The following is an 18,660-nucleotide window of genomic DNA, read 5'->3' on the forward strand; positions in this document are numbered from 1 at the left end:
GGGGGAGGGGCAGAGAGAGACGGAGACACAGAATCGGAAACAGGCTCCAGGCTCTGAGCCATCAGCCCAGAGCCCGACGCGGGGCTCGAACTCACGGACCGCGAGATCGTGACCTGGCTGAAGTCGGACGCTTAACCGACTGCGCCACCCAGGCGCCCCAGGAAGTCTTATTTTATATACTATGACAGTACTTCAGAATGTGCCTGTTTTGGAATGGTGGTAAATCTCACTGCATTGTTTACAGAAAGAATGCCACTTACAAGGAGCCATGATTTCTTTAATGGCATGTTTATAAACAGAAAGCAAGTTATCCCTTGATTTCCATCTTTCTAAGCTTCTATTATTTTATTTCTTGGACATTTCCTGATACTTAACAACATATTCCTGACTCAGTACCCTCTGGGAATTCATCTGACTTCTCTGAGCACCCTAACTCAAAGGGTTTGCTCCCTCCATTTTTTGTTGTCCCTCATTTCTTTTGCAACCAATTACTTATATTGTCTGGTAATATCGCTTCATACTTTTAAGCAACAGTTCCACAAAACTTTTCTGAGTGTCTATTATCAGAAACTACGCTAGGAATTGTATTCAGTTCCTGACCTCATGCGCAATCTAACAAAGGAGTTAAAGCATATATATGGATATTGAAAATACAAGTAGAAAGCAGAAGTAACAAGAAAATAAGTGGCCAGGAACAGGATCTCTAAATCTTTGAACTGTTTTCTACCTACATGTAGTAGGCCCCCAAGACATATTAGGCAGAGAAGATACTCCAGTTGAATATCTATTCTTTTTTTTTTTTTTTTTTTAATATCTATTCTTAATTCCTAAGACTTCAGACTCAAACTCCTATATGGCCTCCTCCCTTGATAAGCCAGGCTGGGCTATAAAGACATCTTTAACTGAAGACCAATTCAAAATACAGGTCAAGCAGTTTGCAACTTGACCCCTTGCTCCGGTCACATCCTTGACTAGACATATGAATTTCTCCCAGTGCAAGAGGAGAATATATATAATATCAAAGGTCCAAAGCAGTTTTCTCAACCTGCCTTTTCATGACCCCAGTTTATTTCAATTGGCAGAGCTTCTGCCTCCAGCATTATAGTCCAATTAAAGTGCCTATTCTTTGGGCCTGGAGAGGGCAGCCTTCAGCAACTCTTTAAAGGTTAGAGTGAGTGACTAATATTTATCATAAAAGACACATATAAATTGTAGGAGAATTTTAGAGAGGAAAATATTGCCAGCTTTCAAGGTGCTGATTTGGATAGGAATTAGGAAAGGCTCCGTGAAAGAGGTGATATCTGAGCTTGATCCTAAAGGATGAATAATATTTGGATATGTGGAAATTGAACAGAAGAAAAGGCATTAGGGCAGAGATACAAGATGAGCAAAGATATGAAAAGGAGAAAAAGGAAGATATGTTGTTGGAAAGTAAAGGAAATAACATTTAGTGAATACTAAAAACATGCCAGGCCCTGCTTTATATGTATTATCTTATTTAATCCATATCCATCTGCTGAGGAAATGATATCCAATTCAGAAATGAGAAAACTAAGTTTGTAAGAGGCTAGGTGACTTGTCTAAGCCTCAAGTTACATAGGTAGTAAGTAGTAGAGTCCTATTTCAAACTCTGGCTCTGGCTGATTCCAAGGCCCAGTATTTTCCAATGTACAATATGACCTCTGGGTTAAAAAAAAAAAGTTAGAAAAATCGGTTGAACTAAGTCATGAGTTGTTACAGATGTCAGGCTAAGAAGCTGAGACTATAACTTAACTACAAGTGAGAGAAAAAATTAATCTTCCTTCCTCCCTCCCTCTTTCTTTTCTTCTTCCCTCCCTCCCCCTTTCTTTTCTTTCTCTCTTTCTTTGAGAAACCTTCATTCATTCACTCATTCATTCTCAGATATATGTTAAGACCTTGCTGGGTGCCAGGCATTAGAGAAATAAATAAAGTTAAATAGTCCCTATTCTGGTAGTGCCTGGCTGGCTCAGTCAGTGGAGCATGTGACTCTTGACCTTGGAGTTGTGAGTTTGAGCCCCATGTTGGATGAGGAGATTACTTAAAAATAAAATCTTAAAATAAATAAATGGTCCCTAATCTGTATTTCCATTATATATTTTTTAAATATTTATTTATTTTTGAGAGAGAGAGGGGGGGGAGGGGCAGAGAGAGAAGGAGAGAGAGAGAATCCTAAGTAGGCTCCGCACTGTTAGTGCAGATCCCTACACAGGGCTTAAATGCACGAACCATGAGGTCACGACCTGAGCTGAAATCGAGAGTTGGTTGCTTAACTGACTGGGCCACCCAAGCTTCCCCAGGCTATTTTTATCTAGCTTTTATTTAAACTTCTTATTGAATATAACATACAGTGCACAAATCAAAAGTATGTCAATGTAAACAGAATCCCAATCAAGAACAGAACATCAGTGGAATTCCAGAAGTTCCCTTGTGCCTATGTCTAGTCACTACCAACACCCTCCCCACCTAGGTAATCACTATCCTACAGTCTGACACTATAGATGACTTTGATCTGTTTCTGAACTTAATATAAAAAAGAAGCATATAGTACATACTCTTTTCAGAAATACATAATCTTGGGGTCAAATGCTCACACATTTCCAGGATAATATGATAACCACCAAAATTGACTGTATATGAAATGTTATAGAAAAATGAGTACCTAACTACCTGGGGACTTTGAGGAAGGCTTCAAAGGATGTGACATGTAAGTTGAGCCCTGAGTATAAGTGGAGCCATGAGTAGTGCTCTGTTTCAGGAAGACAATGCTGGCAGTGGTATACACAATGTATCCTAAGACAAATAAAAGAACGAAACCTTCAGAAAACTAATACTGTACACTAAGCAATAAAGAAGATCTGAACACAAAAGGGAACAGAGAAGAGACTTGTAAAAGGAATCACGGAGAGAAAAAAGAGCAAGGTCTGGCAAATGATCCAATGTGGGAGGCAAGAGAGAAGGAAGAATGACACCGTGATTTTGAGTGGGTGACTAGCAAAATGATGGTGATTTTAATACAGAGAACAAAGAATAGGAACGGGTCCAGGAGGGAAGTTTCGAACATTAGGAAGTTATGGTGAAAATAACTATTAGATAACTAGACATGACGGATAGAACCTAAAGAAAAAAGGAGGGTTAGAAGTACAGATTTGGGAATTATTTGCTTAGAAAGGTTAGCTGGAAGTCAACTGGCTGCCTAGCACAAAAGCCGGGATCAAGCACAGAATTGGCCATATAGTAGTTGCTCAGTTAAGGATTCTGGATTAGAGGTTGAGCAGAGGCAGATTTGAGATGAGGGAAAAAAGCCTGAGGGGAAAACTGTAGAAAGAGACAGGCAGGAAAGGAGATAGGCAAGGTAAGAAAGAAAGGAAGAGAATGGGAGAATCCAGGATAACAGAAGCCAGGGAAAGAGGAAATTACAAATAGGTTGTTTCAAAACACACATTGGAATGCTGCAGAGAAAAATGACATTAAAGACCAAGGAAAGCATCTGGGGAAAAATGTAAATATTTAATGTAATTATTTCTATCTCCCTTCCGGCCTGTAAGCTCCTAAATGATAAAAAAGTGGTACCACTTATCAGTTGGCCTGATTTAAAATGGGATGATTTGGGTGCACCCGGGTGGCTCAGTTGGTTAAGAATCCGACTTTGGCTCTGGTCATGATCTCGCAGTCTGTGAGTTCGAGCTCCACTGACAGCTCAGAGCCTGGAGCTTGCTTTGGATTCTGTGTCTCCCTCTCACTCTGCCTCTCCCTCACTCATGCTCTCCGTCTCTCCCTCTCAAAAATAAACATTAAAAAAAAAAATTAAAATGGCATCATTTTATCAGTTGCTTCCTTTTGGAGAACTTTGGCAACAGGATTTTCTCTCACAGAGGAAGAATTCATTCCTAGCCAGTATCAAATGTTCCATTGGCTGGATGAGTAAACAAGCAGGAAGAGTCAGCAAAAGTAATAGAAAGCAAGAAGATAAGCTTTGTTTATTTGAAAACAAGTAATTTCTAATTTTATACAGAGGTATCATAAGAGTTTATTAACTACAGTACCTCTCTTTACTGACAGTATGCCCAGAAAATACTGCCAGGTGGAGCTAAACCTGCTACCGGTGTCTGATACTCTCCTCTGACTCTAGGCAAGTCAATGGTATCATGGCTTTCCTCAGAGATGTTTTGATATGTACCTCAGAAACCAAATTCCATCCCTTCAAACAAGCTGCCCCAAAGCCCAGGCACAGATGTGACATCTTATAATTCACAAGGTTCAGACACCGCCTAGAACCAAGTCTAAGATTTACAGAAGACCAACCACTGATAAACATCCAGATCCAGGCCATAAACATGTCCAGAACATTTCACAGGAAACAAGAGGGGGGAATGGGGGGAGGGGGGAGACCTGAGAAACATTAAGCGTGTCTCCTGACAAGCACACAAAAGCAGCTCTCAGGAAAATGTTCCCACCAGTGCCCATGACAGCCTTTGTACTCCTCCCCTAGACTCCTAGGGTAAGGCATTCAACTAACTTCTTCCTCTGGGGCTCCAAAGAAGCACCAGTGCACTAGGTAAATAGCTTCCTCTGAGTGATCCATATAGTTATCCCAGGAACCCCGTGCCACCAAGGAGTCTAGATCCCTATAAAAACCTGAAATCCTGTGGCAATGGCACCTTGCTGCTTTAGCCATAGACACAGTTTCACTTGTGTTCCCACTCAGTAGCAAAGGCTCCAGCTATGGGCAGCAACACCTCTGGCAGGTCACTCAGGCCTAGGCTAGGAAGGTCAGGAGAGAGCCCTGAAAACCAAAAGTTCTGGTAAGAGGAGGCCTCCTGGTGACTCTCAAGCAATTGTTTCTAGAGCTTTACACTCAAAAACACATTTTTCTCTGACCTCACCAAAACTCTGTAAGAGAGGACAGTCATCCTTAATTTTACAGCTCAGGAGACTGAGAAATAGAAAACAGAAAAGTGATTTACTCAGGTTCTCTCAGATTTTAAGATTGAGCTACTTTAAGGATCTAGTTCTTTCTATTTCCAGTTTAGCCCTACATTTTATTAGTAAGAGGGATAACATTAAACAGATACAAAAGACACTGGATATCACGAACAGGCTCTCCATATACCAGCCTGGCGAATACATTTCCCACCAACTAGACCTCAGGAAACACAGAATTGTCACTCACATGTGACAAACACAGAACCTTCTGTGTCACCTTCTTTCCCCTTCTACCTTGAAGGAGTATTAGTTTGCCAGGACTGCCGTAACATAATACCATAGACTGGGTGGTTTAAGAAATAGAAATTTATTTTCTTACAATACTGGAGACTACAAGTCAAAGATCAAGGTGTCAGTGAGGTTGGTTTCTTCTAAGGCCTTTCTCCTTGGCCTCAGATGGCCATCTTTGTCTACACAGGCTCTTCCATCTGAGTCCTAATCTCTTTTTATAAGAATATCAGTCAGACTGGATATGGCTCCATCCATATGACTTCAATTTACCATAATTACCTCTTTAAAGGCTCTATGTCCAAATACAATCACATTCTGAGATACTGGGTATTAAGATTTCAACATATGTGGGGCACCTGGGTGGCTCAGTTTGTTAAGTGTCCAATTTCGGCTTAGGTCATGATCTCGTGGTTCATGGGTTCAAGCCCTGCATAGGGTTCTGTGCTGATAGAGCAGAGCCTGGAGCCCACTTCAAGTTTTTGTGTCTCCCTCTCCCTTTGCCCTTACCCCGCTCACGCTCTCCCTCTCCCTCTCTCTCTCTCTCTCTCTCTCTCTCTCTCTCTCTCACACACACACACACACACACACACACACACACACACACAAACAAATAAACATTAAAAAAAAAAAAAAAAAGATTCCAACCTGAGGAAGCGGGGCACAATTCAGCTCATAACAGGAAGAAAAGGTGAAATCAGGGTTTTGGTGGTATTAGGGATTTAAAAGGCAGAGGAAGAAAGGAGACGATCCAGAATCAGAAGCCAGGTACCCTGGTGTTTTCCTTCATAGGGAGCCTTTGGAATGAAATATAAGAAACATACCAGCTGGTAGCTTTAGAGAAACAGAACTAGGCCAGTCTCAGCTTCCCTCTCTGCTCTGGCCTGCTTCCTAACAGACATGGATAACATGGGCAGGAGAACCATGTGTAATCCTTTCTAGGTATTCCTGCTCTGTTCAGTGCAAATGGGGTGGGAAAGGTAGAGGGCCTGTGTTCGATGTGTAAAAGAATATTTAAATTTTAATTTCTTATGGATGCCCCTATTATCACCCACTCAGCTTCATCTTTGGGATTTCTTTCTACCTAAGATTTTACTTTTTACCAAAGCAGTTGAATCTCAAGGACTGAGCGAGATTGTGTATGTAACAGAGGAACAGAAAAGAGGGACTGAGACAGGCTGTAGGAAAAAACGGCAGCTCAAGAACATGCTTTTGCTACTGACCAACTGGGCATGCTACTTCTACACCCTGTAAAAATAACAGCTTCTTATTGTTTCAGAGGCTCAGGTGATGTTGCCAATTTCTCCATACATGTGCAAAACAAAGAGGGGAAAGAAAGGTTGCAGGTTAGGGAACAATTAAGGCAGAAAGTGGCAAATTCATGAGAAGTCCAAAGAAATTTAAAAGGAACAGGGCTGGGAGAAAATATTTGCAAATCATCTAGTTGATACAGGACTTTAACCCAGAATATATTAAGAACTCTTACAACTCAACAACAAAAGACAACCCAATGTAAAAACGCAGAGGATTTGAATAGACATTTCTTCAAAGAAGATGTACAAATGGCCAATAAGCATGAGAGAAGATGCTTAACCTCCTTAGTCACTATGGAAATGGGAATCAAAATCACAATGAGATACCACTTCACATCCACTAGGATGGCTCTAACAAAAAGACAGATTAACAAGCATTGACAAGGATGTGAAGAAATTGGTACCCTCATACATTGTTTATGGGAATGTAATATGGTGCAACCTGTTTGGAAAACAGTTTGACAATTTCTCAAAAGGTTAAACATAAAGTTGCCATATGATCCAGCAATTCCATTTGCATGTATATACCCAAGAGAACTGAAAACATATGTCCACACAAAAAATTATACATGAATGTTCACAGTGGCATTATTTATATCAGCCAAAAGGTGAAAGTAATCCAAACATCCAACAACAGATGAGTGAATAAACAAAATGTGATATATCCACAGAACGGAATATTATTCAGCCATATAAAGGAACAAAGTAATGGCAGATGCTGCAACACAGATGAACCTTAAAAACATTATGTTAAGTGAAAGAAGCCAGATACAAGAGGCCACATATTATATGATTTCATTTATACGAAATGTCCAGAACACACAAATCCATAGAGACAGAAAGTATATTAGTGGTTGCCAGAGGCTAGAGCAAAGCAGGGAATGAGGAGTGACTTATTAATGGGGATGGCATTTCCTTTGCAGTGATAGAAATGTTCTCAAATTAGATGGTGGTGATAGCTGTACAACCTAGTAAATATACTAAAAACACTGAATTATACACTTTAAAATGGTAAGTTATAATGTTAAATGAATTATATCTCAATAAAAAGATATTTGTTACTTAAAAAAAAATAGAAACAGGATTCCTTTTCCTTTTTCAGTCCACTAAGGGAAAACTGTGTAGAAGTAGGGCTGGATGAAAAGGCTGGAAGAACACACAAGGCATAGTCTATTTGTCTCTATTTCACCTTAGAGCAGTGAGGGGAGACAAAAGCAAGCTTTGTGTGAGGAGAGGAAGGAACCATAGTCACAGAAAGATGGCTAGAAAGATGAAATTTGGGAATTAGCCTTTTCATTCCTCTCCACAAAACAAGTACCCAGAATGAAAAAAAGACTAGCTTTCCTACCTACATCCTTTGCATTCATCCTGTCAACAGATATTTATGGAGTATCTACTATGTGCACAAGACAGCTATCTTATCCTTCCCTCCCTCCCTTTACTTATTTAGGTTTCTTTATTTTGAGAAAGAGAGAGAGAGAGAGCGTGTGAGCAGGGAGAAGGGCAGAGAAAAGGGGAGAGAGAGAATCCAAAGCAAACTCCATGCTATCAGCACAGAGCCCGATGCAGGGCTCAAATTCACGACCTGAGCCAAAATCCAAGAGACAGATGCTTAACCAATTGAGCCACCCAGGAGCTCCTCCTTCCCTCCCTTTAAAGGTAAGTGAAACTCCTGCTCCTAATTCTTCTACATTATCGAAGAGATGGCTTAGCTTTCCCTTACTTTTCAAGAGCCCAATCACATTTAGTGGGTTCAGGGTTGGTTTGGGGAACATGGGAACAAAATACAGGACACAAAGTTTTGAGAGATGATGTCTTTTGGCTAAATATGTTGAATTTTAGATGCTGATGGGACAACTGAGTATATAAGTAGTTAGAAATATGGATCTAGAGTTCAGGGAAGAGATCTGGGCTAGACAGACAGGAGAACAATCCACATATAAGTAGTAACTTATATGTGAAATAATAAGTAACTTATGTGAAATAATAAGATTTCATATAAAGAACGTATTTCATAAAAGAAATAATAAGTAACTTATGTGAAATAATAAGATTTCATATAAAGAACGTAAGGGAGTTATATGAAAAGAGGATTGAGGAAAGAACCCCAGGAAGACCAACATTTAAGAATGAGCAAAGAGAGAAATCAGAAAAGGGAAACTTAAGAGAGATCAGAGAAGAATGGCATTGGGGATGGTTTCTTAAATGTCAAAACACAAAGCAGTGTTCAGTGTATCAAATACTGCAGAGAGGTCCATTAAGGTTTGAAAGCAATCACTAAATCAGGTAGCTATGAGCTCACTGATGACCCTCACAAATGCAGTTTTAATGAAATGATAATGAAATCAAATGAAGCAGAGTTTCTCCAAATGTATTCCTTGGAAAGTGAGTCCTGCAGGATGTCTCTCCAGAACAGAGTTTCATGGTCAAAAAAGCTTGCAGTGACGCTGTGCATATTATATTCTCCTCTTTAAGAGGAGCTATCTGTTGGTGTTACACTCTCCTGGAACCAAATTTATTTCCCAAATTTCTTTAACCATGGAATTCTATCACATAATAGGGAACCTATTAACAGTTCCAGAAACTGGAGTCCTGTGGAAGAGAGTTTTCCATGCTCTGGAAAACAGAGTTCTAAGATTATGGTGGTAATATGGTGGAAAAAGTGTTAAAAAAGCTAGGCTCTAGAGTTAACTAGATCTAGATTTGAATGCAGTCCTCTTATCAGCTAAGTGACCCTGAACAAGTTTCTATCTTTCTAAAACCTCAGTTTCTTAATCTATAAAATGGGCCAAATAACATAAGACTGGTTTGTAAAAGTATTGTAAGGGATTCATTTGGATGATGCATGTAAAATACTTATAGTAATAGTAGCATCCAGTAAGTGTGGTGGTGGTGGTGATGATGATGATGGCAGTAGTTGAGATCAAAAGGAGAACTATAAAGTAGGTAATAAAGTTTTCACTGAATGAAGAATTAGTGAACAGTTGGGACCTAATTACAACAAGGAAGGTGACTATGAGAATAGGTTATGTGAAGATCTAGTAATGGCCTGGAAGTGGCAATGAGAGCCAGAGAAAATTAAGCCTCACTCCTGACCCAGTAATGGGGCATGAAAAGGGCAGAACCTCCTTCATAAAGGCTTTAGTGGGATGCCTGGCAGGCTCAGTCGGTAGGGCATGAGACTCTTGATCTCGGGATCACAAGTTCGTGTCCCACGTTGGGGAGAGAGTGCTTTAGGAGCACCTGGGTTGGTTAAGCGTTGGACTCTTGATTTCGGCTCAAGTCATGATCTCACGGTTCATGTGATCAATCCGAGTCAGGGTCTGCGCTGTTAGCTCTCTCTTCTCTGCGCTTCCCCCACTTGTGCTCTTTCCCTCTCTCAAATAATAAACTTAAAAAAATAATAAAAATAAAAAGGTAAAGTATGATGTAATATACACATGCATGCATGTGTACACACACATGCTTGTAAATGCACAGATTATCTGTGGACTGATTCACAAGACACAGGTAACAAAAAAATGGAGAAGATGGGGACTTGAGGCCTGGAAGTTTGAAGTAGGAGGGAAATTTCACATGACACATGTATAATTTTATGTTTTTGTATAATTGCATATTTTTATACTTATCAATTATTCCAAACATTCTTTCATTTAATTGTTAGAGTAGTAATGGTTAGGGAGATGGGTGTAACTGGCGGTCTTCACGAGGGTAAAGAATTGAAGTAGTAAAAGTTTAACATAGGCAGCCATGATCAGAACAAAATCCTACAGGTTCAAATTACAGAAAGAATGCTTTCCTGTAATGCTTTCCTTTCAGCAGAAGAATGATATCCCCTTCTAAGCCTAAGAGATGGGGCCCTCAAGGGTGCTCCCCTTGAGCATGATTTTTCCCCAGAAGAATACCTTTTTCAGGCCTTCAACAATTGCCTGAGAAGGAAGTCTCTGCTAGGGAGAGAGTCACAAGAACAGAACAGAACTTTGTGGGAGACAGTGAATTCATTCTGTCTTAAAGCTCTTCCCTGAGAAAATGCTGATCCACCTCTCAGGTTGACCAGCTACAATCTTGAATCTCCTGAGATCGCTCCATTTAAACACAGGCCTTCTATTCTATTTGTTCAGTTCCATCTCTGCTTACTAAATAAGTCTCTCCTTCTCCAGCTTTCTTTAGCAACCTAAGAGCTTCTGTCAAGGCTTCCTCACGGCCTACCTCTATGTCTTCTCCTTCACTGTCCCTTCCACCTGGAACACCCACCCACCTGCTGCCACCACAGTCTCAGTTTCTAGAGCTAAAAGTCTCACCTCCTCCCCCAGATTTTTCTGCAGCTAAGCCAAATAAGGTACAAAATCATATCCATTCCACCCACACTACTAACATTACTGCAATGTCATCAAACACTTATTAAGTACATATGGCCAGGCACTCAGCCACCCCAGATACAGAGATGACCTACAGAATATCTTCCCAGAATCTGCTTATAGGAATGGCATAAGGATAACTAGGTTATGGTAGTTCCTCAAAGTCTATTGAATGCGGTTATTGGCTGAAGAAGAATGAATGTCCTATAAACTTATGGGAAATATTCAAATCACTATCAAAGAAATGTAAATTAAAACAAGGGGATATCATTCTTCTGCTGAATTGGCAAACATTTTCAAAAATGATAATACTCAGTGTTGGTGGGGCACCTTCAAATACTGAAAATACAAATTGGAAAAAGTTTTCTGAAAACACACACAGAAGTTAATCAGAAGCCTTTACAAAGTATATATACTCTTTAACTCAGTAATTTATTTGAATCTACTTTGAGAAAGCTAAGTTAAAGAAAAAAAATCAAAAACCGATTCACACAAAATGATGCTCATCATAGCATTATTTATAATTATAAAGAAACACAAGTTGTTATGGAACATCAACGTAATGGAATATTAATCTAAACCTTAAATCATGTTTTCAAAACATATTTAATGCTCACAAAAACAATCTAAGTGAGAAAATTTTTAAATGCACACATACTATGGTCCAAATTCAGTATTTTTAATTTAATGTATATACTATACAAATTATATAAGAAAACATAGCTAATGCTAATACCTAATATTTTATAGTTGCTAAGTTACTAGGCCTTGGAAAAAATTAAGAATAAAATTAAGAGAGATAAAGAGGCACATAGAGACTTCTGTGAAAATGCTGATGGGCTTTTCTGGCTAGGTAAGCATCTATAAAAAGTTGGCTAAACACTCTGCCAGGTTCTATAACTGGGCTCTAGAACACTAGCAGTAAAAAATAGCTCCAGAAATCAAAGAACTTACAAGTACACAGAAAAGTTAGATCAAACGGTAAATAAATAACTCAATTACATCATGGTAAATGCCAATCTAGAAAAAGTATGCAATGGTATGTACAACAGAGTCTGGAAGCTTAACCCTCAAAACTGACACCTGACTGAATTTTATTTTTTTGTAAATTTACATCCGAAGTAGTTAGCAGATAGTGAAACAATGATTTCAGGAGTAGATTCCTTAATGCCCCTTACCCATTTAGCCCATCCCCCCTCCCACAACCCCTCCAGTAACCCTCTGTTTGTTTTCCATATGTATGAGTCTCTTCTGTTTTGTCCCCTCCCTGTTTTTATATTATTTTTGTTTCCCTTCCCTTATGTTCATCTGTTTTGTCTCTTAAGGTCCTCATATGAGTGAACTCATATGAGTTTTGTCTTTCTCTAATTTCACTTAGCATAATACCTCCAGTTCCATCCACGTAGTTGCCAATGGCAAGATGTCATTCTTTTTGATTGCCGAGTAATACTCCACTGTATATGTGTGAGTGTGTGTGTGTGTGTGTGTATACCACTTCTTCTTTATCCATTCATCCATCGATGGACATTTGGGCTCTTTCCATACTTTAGCTATTGTTGATAGTGCTGCTATAAACATGGGGTGCATGTGTCCCTTCGAATCAGCACACCCGTATCCCATGGATAAATGCCTAGTAGTGCAATTGCTGGGTCGTAGGGTAGTTCTATTTTTAATTTTTTGAGGAACCTCCATACTGTTTTCCAGAGTGGCTGCACCAGCTTGCAATCTTAAAAACTGTTCACTTTAAATGTTTACCTCATGTCAGTCTAGATCAATAAGACTCCAAGTGTTTATGATTAGGCAACCTTATCCACAGAAATCATTTTTAGCATCTCTCTCAATATATATATTACTTATTCATTTAAAACTTATAAACATATATTAATACAATCATTACATTATAAAAATATAAAAAGCATAAAAGAAATAGACATTTAGGATTAATGATAAAAATATTTCTTGCTGTCACTAAAAATACTAGCAATAGTAATATTTTTAGTAAAAGCAATGTGATACAATCTGTCTCATTATTTTTTAAATCTTGGTTTAACATTTTGTTATAGAATTATTCATAAGTCTGGTTCCACATTCAATTATTTCAGTATTTGGTTTTCAAAGTTGTCAAAAAGATACAGATAATACAGTCAAATGGAAGATGTGCAATTGGTACCTATGTAGCAATTAGTCAAAGATTTTGTTGGAATTTGGCTAATCAAGTTCTTATGTCGTATCAAATAGAAGTATTTTTAACAAATAAGTTCAAACCTCACTGAAGTTTTTAATTAGAAAGATTTTTAAATATGTTAATAGTTTCCAAGATTTTAGAACATGCAGTTACAGGTTTTTATGAGTAACACTCATTGTTTCTGCTGCTGCTGCTGAAGATGAAGAAGCAAGTAAGCAAGCAAGAAAGAAAAAAAGAAAAAAAGAAATGGAAGAACGTACACACAAAAGAAAGCATTTTCATACATCTGTATTCAAAATGCTTTTTTCCAAAGCAGCTACCTTTTCAGTCATTATTAAAACATTATCTTCTCCCTGAAGGGTCAAATTAGCAGTGCTAGAACAATTTGAGCAACAAAATAAATGACAGTAATGGATTATAACTCATGTAATAAATCGGGAATCCATGAGTCTATATTGATATAAATAAATTGACGGGAGAAAAAGAAATCTCCTCCTTATAGAATGCCAGCTAACGAACATAGAAAGTATAATGGAAATAGAAAGCTAACCATTTGGCAGCCACCATTAGTGGTGGTAGATTCAGATAGGTATTACCAACAGATGCTTAGCTCAGAGGTAGAGATGTGATGAAGAATAATATATGGGTCTCAGAGTACATAAAACACTTATCAATAACAAAACTGACCTGATGACTTGACAGGTTAGAAACCTGGCCAATAAAAAATTTCTAGTTGATTGAGGTTAATACTACAAGGACATGACAGGGTGACACATGTACTTCTTGATACAACTCATTAAATAGAGCCTAGCATCATTTTTGTGTAATTCCTGCCAAGAAAGCATGGCCTGAGTCTGAACATGAGGAAACACTGGATGGACCCCAAATGAAGAACACACTACAAAATACAATGCCTGAACCGTCTGTTGAAGATAAAACTGAGGAACCAGTCCTGATTAAAGGAGCCTAAAGAGATATGACTACTAACATGTCAGCCTGGATTATATCCTAGACCAGGAAAGAAAAGAGACATTGTTGGGACAGATGGCAAAATTTGCATGGGGTTTTGATGATAGTGTTGCATTGTTGATTTCCTGATGTGGATGGTTACATTATGGTTATATAGGAGAGTAGTCTTGTTTTTTGGGAAATGCAAAAAGGACTATTCAGGAGTAACAATCATCTCTCCGTTTTCTCAAATGGTTCAGAAAAAGATTAATCATAATGGATTGAGGGTGATAAAGCAATTGCGATAAAATGTCAACAACTGGGGATTCTTGGTAAGAAAGATGAGTTTTTTATACTGCTATTTTGGCAACTTTTCCCTAAGTTAGAAAATATTTCAAAATAAATTATTTTTTAAGTGTGTTTACATATATGAGCATGCTTGCATTTTAAATATCTGCCAGGTATTATACTACTGACAGCCACTTGTCTTCATTTAAAAACATCCTTTCTGTATACATTAAAAAGGCCCTCTATAATAGGTCAGCCAGTGACCTTGAACTGGATGGCCAAGGGAGACAACAACTGACCCTAAGAGGCCTTATAATGGTTCCATGTCCTAAACTCAAAATAAAATGGCCTTAGAATGACAATGGTACTGAAAATAGCATTTAACTTAGCCTTCAGGCTCTCAACCCACTAAGTCTATTTGATTTCCATTAATCAGCATAGAAGGGAGCCAACAGCCACCTCCCATCTCTTAAGGCTCTAGCTTACTTGTCAAGCATTCCCAAAAGCACACTATAAAAAGATGACTAATCACTGACTGCTTCTTCAGCACCATATGTCTCCCAATTTCAAAGAAAAAACTGTCCCAACTAGTAGTAGAAAAACAGATTTCCTACCTCCTGCAACTGGAGTCGAACCTTGGTAACTGCTCGGATCCAGTGCGCTCTGGCTTGGGTAAATGGTGAAGAAGCCTTCTCCTCAGGAAAGCTTGTAACAAAGAAAAGAATGTTCCTTAAAAATAGCCCAGGCCACAGGGTGACAGTGCTCAAGGGAAAACTGCCAAATATCTGAAGTAAAATGTTTTGTATTCATGCGTACACTTGTTAGTGATTTGGGCCACTAAACAGCATAGACCTAAATAGCCAATGTGAAAAAAAAATCCTCTCTAAAATGACAACTTTTAGCTTTTTTTAAAAACCAAGTTTTATTTATTTATTTTGAGAGAGAGAGAGCATGTGCACTCACATGCACATGCGGGAGCAGGGCGTGGGGGCCAGAGAGAGAGGGAGGGAGAGAGAATCCCACACAGGCTCATGCTGTTAGCGCAGAGCCTGATGTGTGGGGCTTGATCCCACAAACTGTCAGATCATGACCTGAACCAAAATCAAGAGTTAGATGCTTAACCAACTGAGCCATCCAGGTGGCCCTCAGCTTTTTGTCCATTCCCTCTCTTCTTTCCCCTTTTTTCACTCACCCAATGAGCCAGCTCATTGGGACAGTCAGGTTTCAGGATTCTAGTAAAAGCAATGACAAGGGCCCTGAAACTATGCAGAGACATGGGGACTAATCCTCGTGTCTTACCTCTCAAAACCACTAGTCTCCCTTGGGGGTTCTACATAGCATCCATCTTTAGGGCAGAATTTTGTTCCTGTGAACCCTTCCTGCTCCACTAAGAATTTTGAAAGGTTGGGCACTTCTGCTGCTCTGACGAGACCTCTACCCAGACAATGGTATCTGACAAACCTAAGGTTTACAAAGAGCAATCTTTCAGTGGGTTGTGAACCAAACCTCCTGGATGTCTTGTTTATTGGACAAGCCATGAGAGAGGACTAAAAATCAAGAAAAAGTAAGAAGAGAAAGTAAGTTTGTATCTTCAGGGGTAGAATACACACATCAACCATTCTTCAAACTTCTACCACATAAACGGCACTCACTGCTCTGAACTTCTGGCGAGACGCTTTATTTTTAAGTCCTGAAATTTGAGAATCTAAGTCACACCTAGCTGTTATCACTCTACCCCAGTGCTTTTCAACCGGGACAGGTCTGTACCCAACAGGAAATCTGACATCTGAAGACATTTTTGGTTGTCACAACTGAAGTTTACTGCTGGTAGGCAGTGTGCGGATGCCACTATATATTCTAAAGTGCCTATGATAGCTTCCCATAAAGTTATCTGGGCCCAAATGTCAACAGTGCCAAGACTGAAAAACTGTGCTCTGCCCCAATCTATCAGCAACTCTACTGATTTAATTCAATAACAGTAACATTCAAACACTGTACTAAACTTTATTACAAGACTGTTAAAGGGGCACCTGGGTGGCTTAGTCAGTTGAGTGTCCAACTCTTGATTTTGACTCAGGTCATAATCCCAGGGTTATGTGCTTGAGCCCCACATCGGGTTCCACACTGAGCATGAAACCTGCTTAAGATTCTCTCTTGTTCCCCCTCCCTCCTGCTGTCTCTAAAAAAAAAAAAAAAAAAAAAAAAAAAAAAAAAAGACAGGTTTAAAATTTTTCTTCTTATGGGTACCAATTAATTCCAGATATACTGCTAGACCCTGAGGAGGCAGAAGCGAGAGTTACATCTGACTTTTAGACCAATTCTTTCTTAACTCTGTCCTGGTTTTCTCAGCCAGGAAACAAAACAAAACAATGTTCACATAAGAAGTTTAAATATTAATAGGCTGGGGAGCCTATTTCATCCAAAGTAGCTCCTCTGAATGAACTAAGCTGCAGGGGTTGGATCACTTCCAGATCAGAGACTACCATATATAGGTCAACTAGTGGGCCAACAATTGCAGATTCAAAAAGGAGTGGTACACTGCACGTAACTACAAAGAACCCAAGTGATCTTCAGAGATCCTCAAAATACCTAGGGAGTTATACCAACAATCAAAAGAAGCGTACGGCGCTAACCCTCAGTATCCTGATCACTACCATACCCAGCTATAGGGAAACAAACGAAAAGCACTTATATCTAACACTACCACAGGCAGGTACTGAGGAAACCACATGAACTCCTCAAGGCAGTCATCACCTACCTCTCCTGGGGGCCTAGGACACGGTCTTCGTGTAGCACCAGATCTGGGGGAGGATGGATTGTGGCATCTTCTTTCCTCTCCTTGGGTTCACATGCTGTCCCCTTCTCCTCTTCACCTGTCACCTCCAAGGCTTTCTCTTGTTCTCCAAAGCCCACTTGGCCATCTCTGGAGAAGCTGCCAGAGCTGTGGCATGAATGAATCGAGTCCCTCTCCCGACGGTCATCATCTTGTTCATGGCATTGGTCTAGTTCACTCAACTGAGAGCTTCCTTGACTCACATTACAGGAGGAGCCATACCTACTACTGCTGGTGGGGCTGTGAGAATGAGAGGAAGACAGATGAGTAGTTACATGCAAACTAGAGACCAGGACAAAAGTAACTGATAAATCCAGAAATAAAGATGGCAAGAATCACAAACAAGAGGTTCCTGGGAAGACAGGTCCAAACTTCACAATCTAGAAGAACTAGTTTCTAGTCTGCAGAAGCACAACAAGAAAAACAATACAATGTGCTGGGTTCTCCAATAGCACTTAACCTTAACCTACATTTATTTGACTTTGAAGCATACTTTATCTTAATGTGATTTTTGTAAGTAGGATTAAGAATTATTAAAATACTGGGGCCCCTGGGTGGCTCAGTCAGTTGAGCATCCGATTACGGCTCAGGTCATGATCTCACGGTTTGTGAGTTCGAGCCCCGCGTTGGGCTCTGTGCTGACAGCTGTGACAGCTCGGAGCCTGGAACCTGTTCCGGATTCTGTCTCCCTTTCTCTCTGACCTTCCCTTGCTCACACTCTGTCTCTGTCTCTCTCAAAAAAAAAATAAACATTAAAAAAAAATAAAAATTAAAAAAAGAATTATTAAAATAGTCTGGCACCAGGGTGGCTCAGTTGGTTAAGCGTCAGACTTGGGCTCAGGTCATGATCTCGTGGTTCCTGAGTTCCGGCCCCATGTGGGGGTGCTGACAACTCAGAGCCTGGAGCCTGCTTCGGATTCTGTGTCTTCCTCTCTCTCTGCCCCTCCCCAGCTTGTGCTCTGTCTCTCTCCCAAAAATAAATAAAACATTAAAAACAAACAAACAAACAAACAAAAGGATTAGGGGAGCCTGGGTGGCTCAGTCAGTTAATCGTCTGACTTCAGCTCAAGTCACGATCTCACGGTTGGTGGATTCGAGCCCTGCATCAGGCTCTCTATGCTGACAGCTCAGAGCCTGGAACCTGCTTCGGATTCTGTGTCTCCCTCTCTCTCTGCCCTTCCCCCACTTGTGTGAGAGCACACGTGCATGCACACTCTCTCTCAAAAATAAACATTAAAAAACATTTTTTAAAAAGGATTATTAAAATAGTCTGTTGTTTATGCCTAAAATTCTTTACTCAGACTTTTTTTTTTTTAAGTGTTTATATATTTTTGAGAGAGAGACAGAGAGACAGAGTGCAAGGGCAGAGGCAGAGAGAGAGGGAGACACAGAATCTGAAGCAGGCTCCAGGTTCTGAACTGTAAGCACAGAGCCTGATGCGGGGTTCAAACCCACAAACCGTGGGATCATGACCTGAGCCGAAGTTGGATGCTTACCAATGAG

General features: G+C 39.7%; 1 protein-coding gene across 6 annotated transcripts in view; it reads right to left on the reverse strand.

The window, feature by feature from the left end:
* The window catches only part of UNC13B (unc-13 homolog B), a 234,723-nt gene that overhangs the window by 68,654 nt on the left and 147,409 nt on the right, over nucleotides 1–18,660 (reverse strand). For all 6 annotated transcript variants that reach the window (XR_007146242.1, XM_047829522.1, XM_047829521.1 and 3 more), the window contains 2 exons: nucleotides 17,083–17,397; nucleotides 14,939–15,029 (listed from right to left, as the gene is read on the reverse strand). Coding sequence is in view for 5 of the 6 variants with exons in the window: in XM_047829522.1 (XP_047685478.1) it covers nucleotides 14,939–15,029; nucleotides 17,083–17,397 (406 nt within the window). In the remaining variant the exon portion in view is untranslated. The remainder of the gene's footprint in view (nucleotides 1–14,938; nucleotides 15,030–17,082; nucleotides 17,398–18,660) is intronic.

The sequence above is a fragment of the Prionailurus viverrinus genome, chromosome D4 (genome assembly GCF_022837055.1).
Source record: "Prionailurus viverrinus isolate Anna chromosome D4, UM_Priviv_1.0, whole genome shotgun sequence".
Taxonomy (NCBI): domain Eukaryota; kingdom Metazoa; phylum Chordata; class Mammalia; order Carnivora; family Felidae; genus Prionailurus; species Prionailurus viverrinus.